This window comes from Dicentrarchus labrax, unplaced genomic scaffold, assembly GCF_905237075.1.
Source record: "Dicentrarchus labrax unplaced genomic scaffold, dlabrax2021, whole genome shotgun sequence".
Taxonomy (NCBI): domain Eukaryota; kingdom Metazoa; phylum Chordata; class Actinopteri; family Moronidae; genus Dicentrarchus; species Dicentrarchus labrax.
The window spans coordinates 12,501-24,901 of record NW_026136762.1 but is presented as its reverse complement, the minus strand read 5'-3'; the positions used below and the strand labels follow the sequence as shown (position 1 = coordinate 24,901).

Below are 12,401 nucleotides of genomic sequence, written 5' to 3'. Positions count from 1 at the left end.
TTCAGATCATCAGTGAGTGGATCGATTACACCTTTTAAAGATCAGACAGACAAATAAAGTGACTGAAGTTGAGTCATTGGGTCTTCCTTCAGAGGGAACTCATTTCAGCCGCTTGTATTAGTGATCCATCAAGTCTGGTACAAAATCTGCCAGGTTTACCACCTGCAGCAGAGGAGAGAGTCCATTGTTCTCAGTGTGATGGAGTCAGACTGACCTGGTGTCTGTCTCACCGCTCTGAAGGATATTTTGGGATATTTTTGGTCAGTGACCCAGTTCACAGCCAGCGATCGGCTCCACCGCAGCAGGAAGCAGGTCGATAGTTTCCATCGACCCTCCGGCGGCGTCACACCGCCTCAACACGTCTGATCCAGGGTCAGATCTGTAGCCCCAGCTGATCATAACAGTGTTATTCTGGATCAGATGGACAGAATGAATTCCCTCCGACTGTTCAGCTACATATAAAAGGGTTTAACGCTGCTTTCATTGACAGATCTTAGATCAGTGGACAGTGGCTTGAGCTGAACATCATATCGAGTTGTAGTTTTAGATAAGATAAGAGGTTTTGTCACATGCACAGTTATACATAGTACAATGCACAGTGAAATGCATTCTTTGTACCTGCAGCCAGTAGAAAAGAAAAACAAAATACTACTACAGTGAAACAGTAGTGATTGCACATAACACACAAGGTAAACAATATAAGTGTAAATATAAAACTAAGAAAAAAATAAAACTAAATATAGACTGTAATATAACATATAAAATATAGACTGTAATATAACATATAAAATATAGACTGTAATATAACATATAAAATATAGACTGTAGACTCTTATATGTTATATTACAGTCTATATTTTATTTTATTTTTAACCCGATATTAACGTCATATCGGGTTGTAGTTTTGGGGATTTATTAGTGTGTTTATAGATTTAATTTAAAGGTCTACAGGGCACAAAGACAAAGAACTGCTGTTTAAAAAGGACTACAGACTGGGACCAGAACCAACTGATTAACCTCCATTTTAAGGCTCAGTCACAGCTGATGAATCTCTCTGGGCCATTCTCATTTCTCTGATTTGTGCCTCCTCTCTCCTCCGTCCTCCTGTCTGTGACCCTGACATCAATCTCAGAGCGCCATCTAGAAGGACGTCTCAGTTCCTAAACTATATCTGGAGGACAGAGGACTTTGTGTAGGGCTGGGGGTAAACGATTATTTATTAAACGATTAATCTGGCGATTATTTTATCGATTAGTCGACTAATCTAACGACTAACTGGACGATTAACGTGAGTTAGCTAACGTTAAACAGATAACGTTAAAAGCTACTGCAATCCTCTTGCTACCGTTAGCTAGATCTAGCAGCTGTGCACTTTGGTGGTGCTAGGCTAACCAACGCATCTTAGCTCTCTCTCTGAAACGGAGGCACCTCTTTGCCACTCGCGAAGGAGACAACAACCACCAACGCTGGCCAAATCAATCTCATGCCCGGGCTCCACGCACCCCGGTGGCGCCAGCCAACCACCGCTGCCCCCCGCGCAGCCCGCCTGCAGCAGGCCAGCAGCCAAAGCCCACGCCAGCCAACGTTAGCTACTATAGACAGCTGTGTTCTGCAGCCGTAAGCCAGATACCATTCAAGCCAACATTAGATGATAACTAACGTTAGTTAAACACAGCTGTCTAGGCGCCAGTAGCTAGCCAACGTTAACATTAGCCACCAACCCAGCACGAACAAACCGCACGGAGAGCCAAGACAGCTAGTCAGCACCACTGAAGTGTGCAGAGCCCGAGCCACACAACACACCACACAAACATGAAACCAACCCAGCCAACGCCAGCACCCACCTGCCACCGTCTCCTCCACGAGCGACAACGGGGCGCCGCCGCCACAGATGCTCCCACATTGCCAAATGGAGTTGGCATACCACACCAGCACCACAGCAAAGAGCGCCAATAACCACACCTTCACGTTTGGGACTAAATTTGAAGTATTCTCATACCTTCGATGATACCTTTTTCTTTTATTGGGGCTTTTATTGGGAATTCTGTGAGGACGTTGCTGTTCCGTCCTCCATTCTGCAATGTTTTGGTCTCCCGTGTGTGTGTGTAGAGCTGTGACAAAGCGTCGACGCAAAAATTTGACGGCAACGTATTTTTGACGATGACGTCGACGGGTCGCTACAGGCCTACCTTTGTGGAGCTCTTTTCTGTCCTGTATTGACAGTCAGACTGTGGACATATGACGGCCTTTAGCTCGTGTTTCTAGAGTTACGTGTTGTTACGAACACGTCAGGAATTGTTAAAATGTGATATTTCTTAAAGGGAGTTTGGTTTATTATTTTCCCTGAAAGTACAGACACAAACTTATATATATATTATAAATATGCAATAAGCTGAGATTTATAGTGAAACAGCAGCTTTATTGATCATGATTGATTGCCTCCAACTGTTGTCCATTATAATGATGATGATGATGATGATGTGTTTGTGTGTTTAGGAAATCCCTCGCAGCACTCTGGATTCATTCATGCAACCGTTCCAGAGTACACTGTGGCTGTTAGTCGGTCTGTCGGTCCACGTGGTGGCAGTGATGCTTTACCTATTAGACCGGTTCAGGTAAGCACACCATATAATACAATACATATAATAGAATACAGCACAGTACGATACCACACGTGTGATCATATGGCGTCATTGATGCTTCAGCTAATACTGGATGAACATGTTGGGTTGTTGCTTTCAGTATAAAACCAGAGCAGTGTGTATTTTCACCTGTAGTCATTTAATATACAGATTAGAACCATTTTGATTTGGAGTGGCAAGTCCATCCAGGAAGTTGTGATCACAACAATTAACACAATAAATCTTGAATTTGTGCGACCTTGAAATTTGACCAGTATGACCAATCATAGCAGTACACTGCACCAAACTAACTAGAGATTGTCTACTCACTGGAACAAGTTGCCTTCAACTTTAAATTAATACAAAAAAATAGCAACCATTTTTAAAATTTTCACACTTAATGCTTTAAAACATCGCAGCATGCATCACAACGTTTTCGAAAGGCTGCTGTAAAATCAGAAATTTTAGGTCACAATCTCAGTGTGTAATCCTGAGGGACGGTAAGTTATTGTTAATGTCTGCCACCGGGTCAAAGTTGGCCATGGCTTGCTCAACTGTTATTGGAGCAGAGCAAAAAGAGGCGGGGCTTAGGAAGAGTGAATTACAGCAACCAGAAGTTGCAGTTTGTTTGAAGACCATAAAAACATACCAGCACAGTATAATGATATATATATATATGTATATATATATATATATATATATATAATGATATGTAACGACAAATTTGTGTGCCTGCAGCCCGTTTGGAAGGTTTAAAGTAAATAGTGAAGAAGAAGAAGAAGACGCCCTCACCCTGTCCTCCGCCATGTGGTTCTCATGGGGAGTACTGCTGAACTCTGGGATAGGAGAAGGTTGGTGTTCCTCCAGTCTGACACATCCTACAGTCCCACTGACTGCACAGACAGTAACAACCTCTGTCTGTCTGCCTGTCTGCCTGCCTGTCTGCCTGTCTGTCTGTCTGTCTGTCTGTCTGTAGGAGCTCCCAGGAGTTTCTCAGCCAGGATTCTGGGTATGGTGTGGGCAGGTTTTGCTATGATCATTGTAGCATCGTATACTGCCAACCTGGCAGCCTTCCTTGTGTTGGACCGGCCTGAGGAGCGCATCACTGGCATCAATGACCCCAGGGTGAGACACTGTCAACGCTCTGCTTTATTCTGTTGGAGATTATCAACTCTTATTATTTTCAGACTCATTATCAGATTATTCTGTGCGCTACCTTTCAGGTCTCATCGTCTACTCCATCTTTTATTCTTCCACTGTTACCAAATGAATCAAGAAAAATGTAAACAACAGGTGTTAATCCAAGAGACATTTTATAATATAATCAAATAATTAAAAGCAAAGTAAATGGATGAATACTGGGAATATGTGATGGTGAGGAGTCTGTCCTGGTCTGATGAGTATGCACTGAGTAGATGAGAGATGGGTGAAATAATAACGTAATAAAGGAATTAACAGGGTTCATTTGAAGACTAAGAACTGATATCTAGCGTTGCCTGAGTTTATTTACCTTGAAGGTCAGAGAGGATCGAACATGGAGATGGAAGAAGACGAGAAGAGACCACAGGAGACATGGACGCTTCCGAGTTAATTTCTCTGCTGTATTTGTTGTTTTTAGCTGCGTAACCCATCAGATAAGTTCATCTACGCCACAGTGAAGCAGAGTTCGGTGGATATCTACTTCAGACGGCAGGTGGAGCTGAGTACCATGTACCGGCACATGGAGAAACACAACTACGAGAGCGCTGCTGAGGCCATCCAGGCCGTCAGAGACAAGTAGGCTATTTAAACAGTTAGCAACCCCAAAATATATTCCTGGAGTTAGTCGATGTACCTCAGAGATGCAATGTGATACTGTAGACTGGTACGGTCCACCTGCATCTATTGATCTCCACCTCCCACATACTTAATGTCCCCCCTCCTCCCGCAGTAAGCTTCATGCCTTCATCTGGGACAGCGCTGTGTTGGAGTTCGAGGCATCGCAGAAGTGCGATCTGGTGACGACAGGAGAGCTTTTCTTCCGCTCTGGATTCGGAATTGGAATGAGGAAAGACAGTCCATGGAAACAGAACGTTTCTCTGGCTATTCTCAGGTAACAAATACCCTCATGATGATACCCTACTGGTACCCTGCTGATATCCTGCTGATGTCCTTCTGATACCCTTCTGATAGCCTGCTGATACCCTACTGGTACCTTTCTGATTCCCTTCTGATATCCTGCCGATGCCCTTCTGATACCCTGCTGATACCCTTCTGATACCCTGCTGATACCCTTCTGATACCCTGCTGATAACTTTCTGATACCTTTCTGATACCCTTCTGATACCCTGCTGATAACTTTCTGATACCTTTCTGATACCCTTCTGATACCCTGCTGATAACTTTCTGATACCTTTCTGATACCTTTCTGATACCCTGCTGATACCCTTCTGATACCTTTCTGATACCTTTCTACGGGTATCAGAAGGGTATCGGTGTGTGTTGATATGTGTTGATAATACATTTCGTTGTCTCTTCTCAGCTCTCATGAGAATGGCTTCATGGAGGACCTGGATAAGACGTGGGTTCGATACCAGGAGTGTGACTCCAGGAGCAACGCCCCCGCTACCCTCACCTTCGAGAACATGGCAGGTAGGAAACAGACCTACAGACTAAAACCGTCTGTACGAATACGTAAGATGATGGTTGGCTTTCAGATTTCAGGGTTTCCACTGAGGTCACTGAGGATTTTAAGCTAACCATTAAAATTCATTAAAAAGTACTAAAATTATTTATGTCAGGTTTTGCTTTAGATGAATGAATTGTTCTCATTTCACATAATGCTTTCATAACTCTGGAACACAGCTGCTGTAATGAAGAAGAAAGGGTATTCAATTGTCCATGTTGACATCTAAAAAGCTTTAAATGTAATTTGACAAAGAGTCTGTCACCTCACCTGTCCTCACCTGTCCTCCTCAGGTGTGTTCATGCTGGTTGCCGGTGGCATCGTTGCCGGGATCTTCCTCATCTTTATTGAGATCGCCTACAAACGACACAAAGACGCTCGAAGGAAACAGATGCAACTCGCCTTCGCTGCCGTGAACGTCTGGAGGAAGAACCTACAGGTACCAGACTTTACTTTACTTTACTTTACTTTACTCTATCGTACTCTAACTGAACTCTACTGTAAGCTCGTGCGTACACTGATTCTAACCTGCTCGGCTCATTTTTCTGCTGCTGTTGCTTTTATGTTATTTTACTTCCCAGGGACAAAAACTCCCTTGAACCTTTGTTAGTATTTATCGATGGATGAAGGGTCTTCAGTATCTGAATGTTTCAACCATCATGTTTACCACCATGAACCTGTCGTTACTGCTCGTAATAACCATCGCTGTAACTGTAGGCAGCTGAAAGGTTGAAGGATGAAGGGTTAAGGTTAAAGTTTATGTTGTTGTGAGTTTAGTTTGAGCAGTGGAGGGAAGAACATTCAAACACACCAACGTGCTGATCTGTTGATCTGGCTGGAGCTGGTTTGGACTATAAAAACAGGATTTATAATGCGAACGGAGCTGATCTGATGCCAGCTGGTTTACTCTCACCTCTGGATAAAGTGATGAGTACATCAGCTTTATAGGACCCACAGCAGAGCCTTTAGCAGACTGCCTTCATTTTAATACCCAGCTCTATAAATTAATACAATAAAATACATTAACTCCAAACAGTGCAGTTACAGCTCAACCCTGCCTTAAAAAACAACCATATAAAACTTTCCATCATCGATTAGCTGCTGATTGTTTTCTTGATTAATAATTTGGTCTGTAGAGAGTCAGTAAATATAAAGTAATGACTGAAGACGAAGCTGTCACTGTTTTGTCCAGAGATGACTATATAAAGATACTCAGTTTACTGTCACATAAGACAAAGAGAAGCTGAAATGTTTGATGCTTTTGATGGAAAAATAATTAAAACAATTATTGGATTATTATAATAGTGGCTGATCATTTTCTGTCTCTCGACTAATCGATTAATCAAACAATCATTTCAGCTCCAATTAACTCGAATAAGAGTTCAAAATGTGTCTGAATAAATACAGAATAAGATACCTGGACTTCCCTTAGCAGTGACTCAAACAACAAACTGCATCTTATTAATAATAATAATAATAATAATATTTCCTCTTCAGCTAAGAACTAAAAGCTAAACTAGAAACTAAACAAGATTATGAATTACTTTTAAATTATTCAGTTCATTTGATTTAAATAATACAAACCAGACTTTATCTAATTATATCAGAAAAAAACAAACGACGACTTTTCTGGACATAATAAAAGAGAGATATCTGAATAATTCAAATATTGTCTCTCAAACCTGAGTCCTGTCTCATAAAGTCTCAGTAACAAAACCTGCAGAAAAAAACATCGTCATCGACACAGAGAGGTTCACTGAAGCATGATGGGAAAACCAACATTAGGCGTTTTTCCAGGCCGCCTGTGGAGTCAGAGGACTGCCAGAGTCCGCAGGGATTCAGTCCGTCAGCTGGCGTCACAACAACAACAACAAATGTCGGCGATAAAGAGTCTCTGAACACACACAGTCCGGAGTTATTAACCTCTTCCACAAACATTAATATCCACCAGGTTTCAGCTGCAGGGAAACACAGTGACAGCAGGGGATTTAATGGTTATTTTCTGCATTATATCAATGTAGCAAATAATTTAATATTTTATTAAATTTATACTGGAAAATCGTTTTTATCATTATATTCTATTTTTGATCGTAGTATTGTTTATTAACTGCACTAAACTGTATGCAAGGTGCTATAATAATAAAGTTGAGGCTGAATTTAAAAACTGAACCAGTTCTGTTATAAACTGTTAACACAACAAACACAAATAGAATGAAGACAGAAATCAGTGTTATTCATGAAACTGGATCCTGCTGCTGCGTTTGAGTTCATTCTGCTGTTTTTAGGAGAATAATAAAGTCATATGAATATTTAATTATAAACGTCTTTACATTTATAATGCAGCAGCTTCCAGCTCTTCATAAACATGCAGTATAATGTCAGCGTACATAAACGTACAGATGTGCCTCATCTATATGGATGAGTCAGAGGTCACTGATCTCAGATCTGCTGACAAACACAGACTCACAGACTCAGTTCTGGGCTTCAGATCAAAGTTTAATGTGTTCTGTTGTTGGTCTGAGATCAGTTATAAACACCCAGAGGGCACACAGACAGAGCTGCTATACACTACACGGATACTGAATACTACAGTACACTGTGGTACCACACAGTACCACAGTGTACTACACAGTACCAAAGTGTACTACACAGTACCACACAGTACCACAGTGTACTACACAGTACCATACAGTATACTACACACAGTACCACACAGTACCATACAGTACCACAGTGTACTACACAGTACCACACAGTACCATACTGTACCACACAGTACCGCACAGTACCGCACAGTACCACACAGTACCATACAGTACCGCACAGTACCACACAGTACCAAAGTGTACTACACAGTACCACACAGTACCATACAGTACCACACAGTACCACACAGTACCGCACAGTACCACACAGTACCACACAGTACCACACAGTACCGCACAGTACCGCACAGTACCACAGTGTACTACACAGTACCACAGTGTACTACACAGTACCACACAGTACCACACAGTACCACAGTGTACTACACAGTACCATACAGTACCACAGTGTACTACACAGTACCACACAGTACCATACAGTACCACAGTGTACTACACAGTACCACACAGTACCACACAGTACCACAGTGTACTACACAGTACCACACAGTACCACAGTGTACTACACAGTACCACACAGTACCATACAGTACCACAGTGTACTACACAGTACCACACAGTACCATACAGTACCATACAGTACCACAGTGTACCACACAGTACCACACAGTACCATACAGTACCACACAGTACCACAGTGTACCACACAGTACCACACAGTACCACACAGTACCACACAGTACCATACAGTACCACACAGTACCACACAGTACCGCACAGTACCACACAGTACCGCACAGTACCACACAGTACCACAGTGTACTACACAGTACCATACAGTACCACAGTGTACTACACAGTACCACAGAGTACAACACAGTACCACAGTGTACTACACAGTACCACACTGTACCACAGTGTACTACACAGTACCACAGTGTACAACACAGTACCACACAGTACCACACAGTACCACAGTGACCAACACACACAGTACCACACAGTACCACACAGTACCACAGTGTACTACACAGTACCACACAGTACCACAGTGTACTACACAGTACCACACAGTACCACAGTGTACCACCCAGTAGTTGTAGTATTCAGTATCTGTACAGAGTGTGTATGAAGCTTCTCTTGAGTTAAAACCTGATGCTGACATTGAGCTGATTCACTCACCTGAGCGATGATGTCACTGTGTGGTCACTGCGTATTGGCTGCCAGCAGACGACCTTCTGTCTCCTTGAGAATAACTGCGAGTCATTAAAGCGCCTGCTGCAGCTTCAGAGCTCATAAAAGATCCATTGAGACTTTATTGTTGTCTGTGGGCAGAGGTCCCCTCTCTGAGACAGCGAGGCCTCGGGATCTGATCACAACTACCACAGACCTTCTTATTGTTCTTCATTATGAGCGAGGCTCTGAGTTCCTCTGCTGAGTGAACAGCAGCAGTGTGTTTGGTGTAAATATGGAACATTAACAGGAACATATATTACATATATGTATATATATTCCTTCCAGATGTTCTGCAGCCTCGTCAGCAGCTGGACTCAAACGCATTAATAATCATCTCTTCTCTGCCGGGATTAGCACTTCAAACGGTAGCCGCTACAGGCTAGCAGCTAGCAGAGGATGATTAGCACTTCAAACAGCTGTGTCTTAAGGCGAGGAGTTAGCGGAGGGGGATTAGCACATAAAACACAGAGACAGGAAACCAGACAGATCAACAGATTCACAGAGAGGTGAGACAGGGACAGATCACACTGAAATAATGATACAAATATGTTTTTATAATAATGTGCAGATTGTATTCTGGAGGTAGAAGCTGAATGAAGCCTCGCTCTCCTCCTTAATGTAACTCATCGTTCAGGACTCAGAGAGTGGAGAGGAGGCAAAGACACTGCAGGAGGTGGATTACAGTCAGACATCAGGACTGTGGCAGTGGCTGCGAAACTCTGCTACTGTAGAAACATGGTGGCTCAACATGGCGGACTCCGCCAGAGGAGGAGCGGCTTCCTCTGTAGATAAAAACAGTTCTTATTTTATATTATTGTACACTAATGAAAATATACCTATGAATTATATTCTATTTCCATAATAGAGATTTTTCACATCCAAACAGTAAGAAAACAGGTAGTGTGATGAAGTTGTGAAGCAGCGTGGGATCATGGGAGTTGTTGTCTTCACCACCATTGCAGTCAGCTTCTCCCGGTTAGGATTCCTTCAGTGTTCATGGTTCAGGAGGTTTCTACCGGGAGCCCAATGATCCACAGAGGTCTCCTCCTCTCCAACACAAACAGACCCGCTGATTAAAACCACTAAACACACTGAATAAAGCAGTTCCACCTTAAACACACTGAATAAAGCAGTTCCACCTTAAACACACTGAATAAAGCAGTTCCACCTTAAACACACTGAATAAAGCAGTTCCACCTTAAACACACTGAATAAAGCAGTTCCACCTTAACAATGTTAATTATCTTGTTTCTCTGATAACTTAAGATCCAGACGTCCGATGACTAAAATCCTTCATCCGGTTCAAATCTAGAGTTAAAAAGCACCAAGATCTAAACAGTGGATGGTAAACAGTCAGTGTGTGACAGCTTCTGATTATTGATTATTGATTGAATCAGCTCCATATAGGACCCAGCTCTAGAGTTTATTCCCTGTTTATTGATTATAGATTTGATGAAAGGTGTCAGTGTGCTGTATCTCTCTGTAGATATCTTCCCACTGCAGCTGCTGAAGGTTTGGGAGGGTTAAACCGATGTGAGTGATTGCTGGTGTTCAGTTCCCGGTGAGGACCAGGATCAGGGTTTCAGGTCTGCAGGGCAGTGTTCATGGTGTTCTCTTTATTTTCCACTGATGATCAAAGTCTTCCGCTGCTCTGTCGCTGCTGACAGACTTTAATGTTTCACCGATGTAGAAATGGATCCAGGAATGTGTCTGTGGGCTCATTTATCTCTCTGGGAACATCGTCTGTGTCCGTTTGGGTGCTCTTAATTCATGATCAATGTGATTCATTGATTTTGTTTTCCATTTCAAACTGAATGTGTTGACAATGTTGAATGTGTTTTCAACAATCCAGAAAATTCGAAATGCTTTGTTCAGTATAAAAATGTTCTACTATAGTTTGTATATGAAGTAAATATAAGTCTGGTGATATTGTGTATTTTTCCTCTCATCATTAAATCTCATGTGCAGAGTCAAACCATCAATAGTCAATAACAGTATTGATTCTGCTGCTTCCTACTGTAAACCACAGAATCAGAGATGCGACAGCTGACGACACCAGCAGCCTCACACACAGCAAACTGTAAAACAGTAATATTCCAGCAGCTGCAGCCAAAGAAATACAGTAAAATAACTGACAATGTTTATTAAAATACAGTTGTATGTTTAAAGATATTTACAGTGTAAAACAATGATCTATAAATCCAGGTGAACTCTGCTATAATACAATAATCAGACTTACATTTACAGCAGAGTGCTGTTATTATTGGATTGTTATTATTTTAATGTGAATGTTAAAAGTTATAGAACTGTAATAAAAGTCATTATCTGTGAGATTACAGTAATTATTGCTGTTTACACTGATAACAACTGTATTTGGACAGTTTACCAATGCTTATACACTGATAAACAACATTTATTCAACTTCCATCATTATACAACATATCTGTCAGTTCACTAACTAATACATTAAAATTACACAACTAATACTTTTTACTGTTAATGTCACTAATTTAATCATTTTAGAAATATATTGACAGTGTTAAACTAGAATTTAATTTATTAAATAAATAGTAAATATCTGTGAAAAGCATTTTCAAAATGTATTTTAACTTTTTATGTAAAAAAATTGAAATTTTCTTTAAATAAGCAGTAATTTTATGATTTTTTACAGTTATGGATTGTTTACATTATTTAACATTAGACGTTTAAATTCACAGGATATTTTTGTAATTGTATTAATATTTCTATTAATGTTATAATATTAATAAAGCACTGTAGGATTCTGCTGTAAGAGAGTAGATGATAAAATCTTGAAGATGAAATATTGTGCAGTGATTTCAGTCCGCAGGGATGTGACAGACGCGTGACAGCTGTCGACACCAGCCGCTTCACGCCACACGTTCCCCTCTTTCCACGCACTGCTGCAGCCCGAGGACTATTTCTTCTTCTTTCCTCTGATTAACTGCAGCAGTGACTGTGTGTCGGGTTGTAGGACTCACACTGTACTCAGAGACGGACTGAAGGTTCAGCTGCCTTTCCAAAATAAAATCAATTCAGTTCAGTCTTTATTTACTTCTCTGGACTTCACTGAAGGAGTGAACCTCCATATATTATTCAGATATTACTCATATATTACATTAGGCAACAGAAACAGATACAGCAGACAATAAGGACACAAACAACAACACATTCCTAATTAAAACAGTAAAATTATTAAGTTTAATAAGCATCTAAAATCTCCAAAAACTACAAAAAGAATTCAATCTATAGAAT

General features: G+C 41.2%; 1 protein-coding gene across 5 annotated transcripts in view; it reads left to right on the top strand.

The window, feature by feature from the left end:
• The window catches only part of grin1b (glutamate receptor, ionotropic, N-methyl D-aspartate 1b), a 51,011-nt gene that overhangs the window by 33,048 nt on the left and 5,562 nt on the right, over positions 1–12,401 (top strand). For all 5 annotated transcript variants that reach the window (XM_051393703.1, XM_051393702.1, XM_051393704.1 and 2 more), the window contains 7 exons: positions 2,497–2,615; positions 3,360–3,472; positions 3,598–3,746; positions 4,240–4,397; positions 4,552–4,713; positions 5,143–5,252; positions 5,580–5,725. In XM_051393703.1, the coding sequence (XP_051249663.1) occupies positions 2,497–2,615; positions 3,360–3,472; positions 3,598–3,746; positions 4,240–4,397; positions 4,552–4,713; positions 5,143–5,252; positions 5,580–5,725 (957 nt within the window). The remainder of the gene's footprint in view (positions 1–2,496; positions 2,616–3,359; positions 3,473–3,597; positions 3,747–4,239; positions 4,398–4,551; positions 4,714–5,142; positions 5,253–5,579; positions 5,726–12,401) is intronic.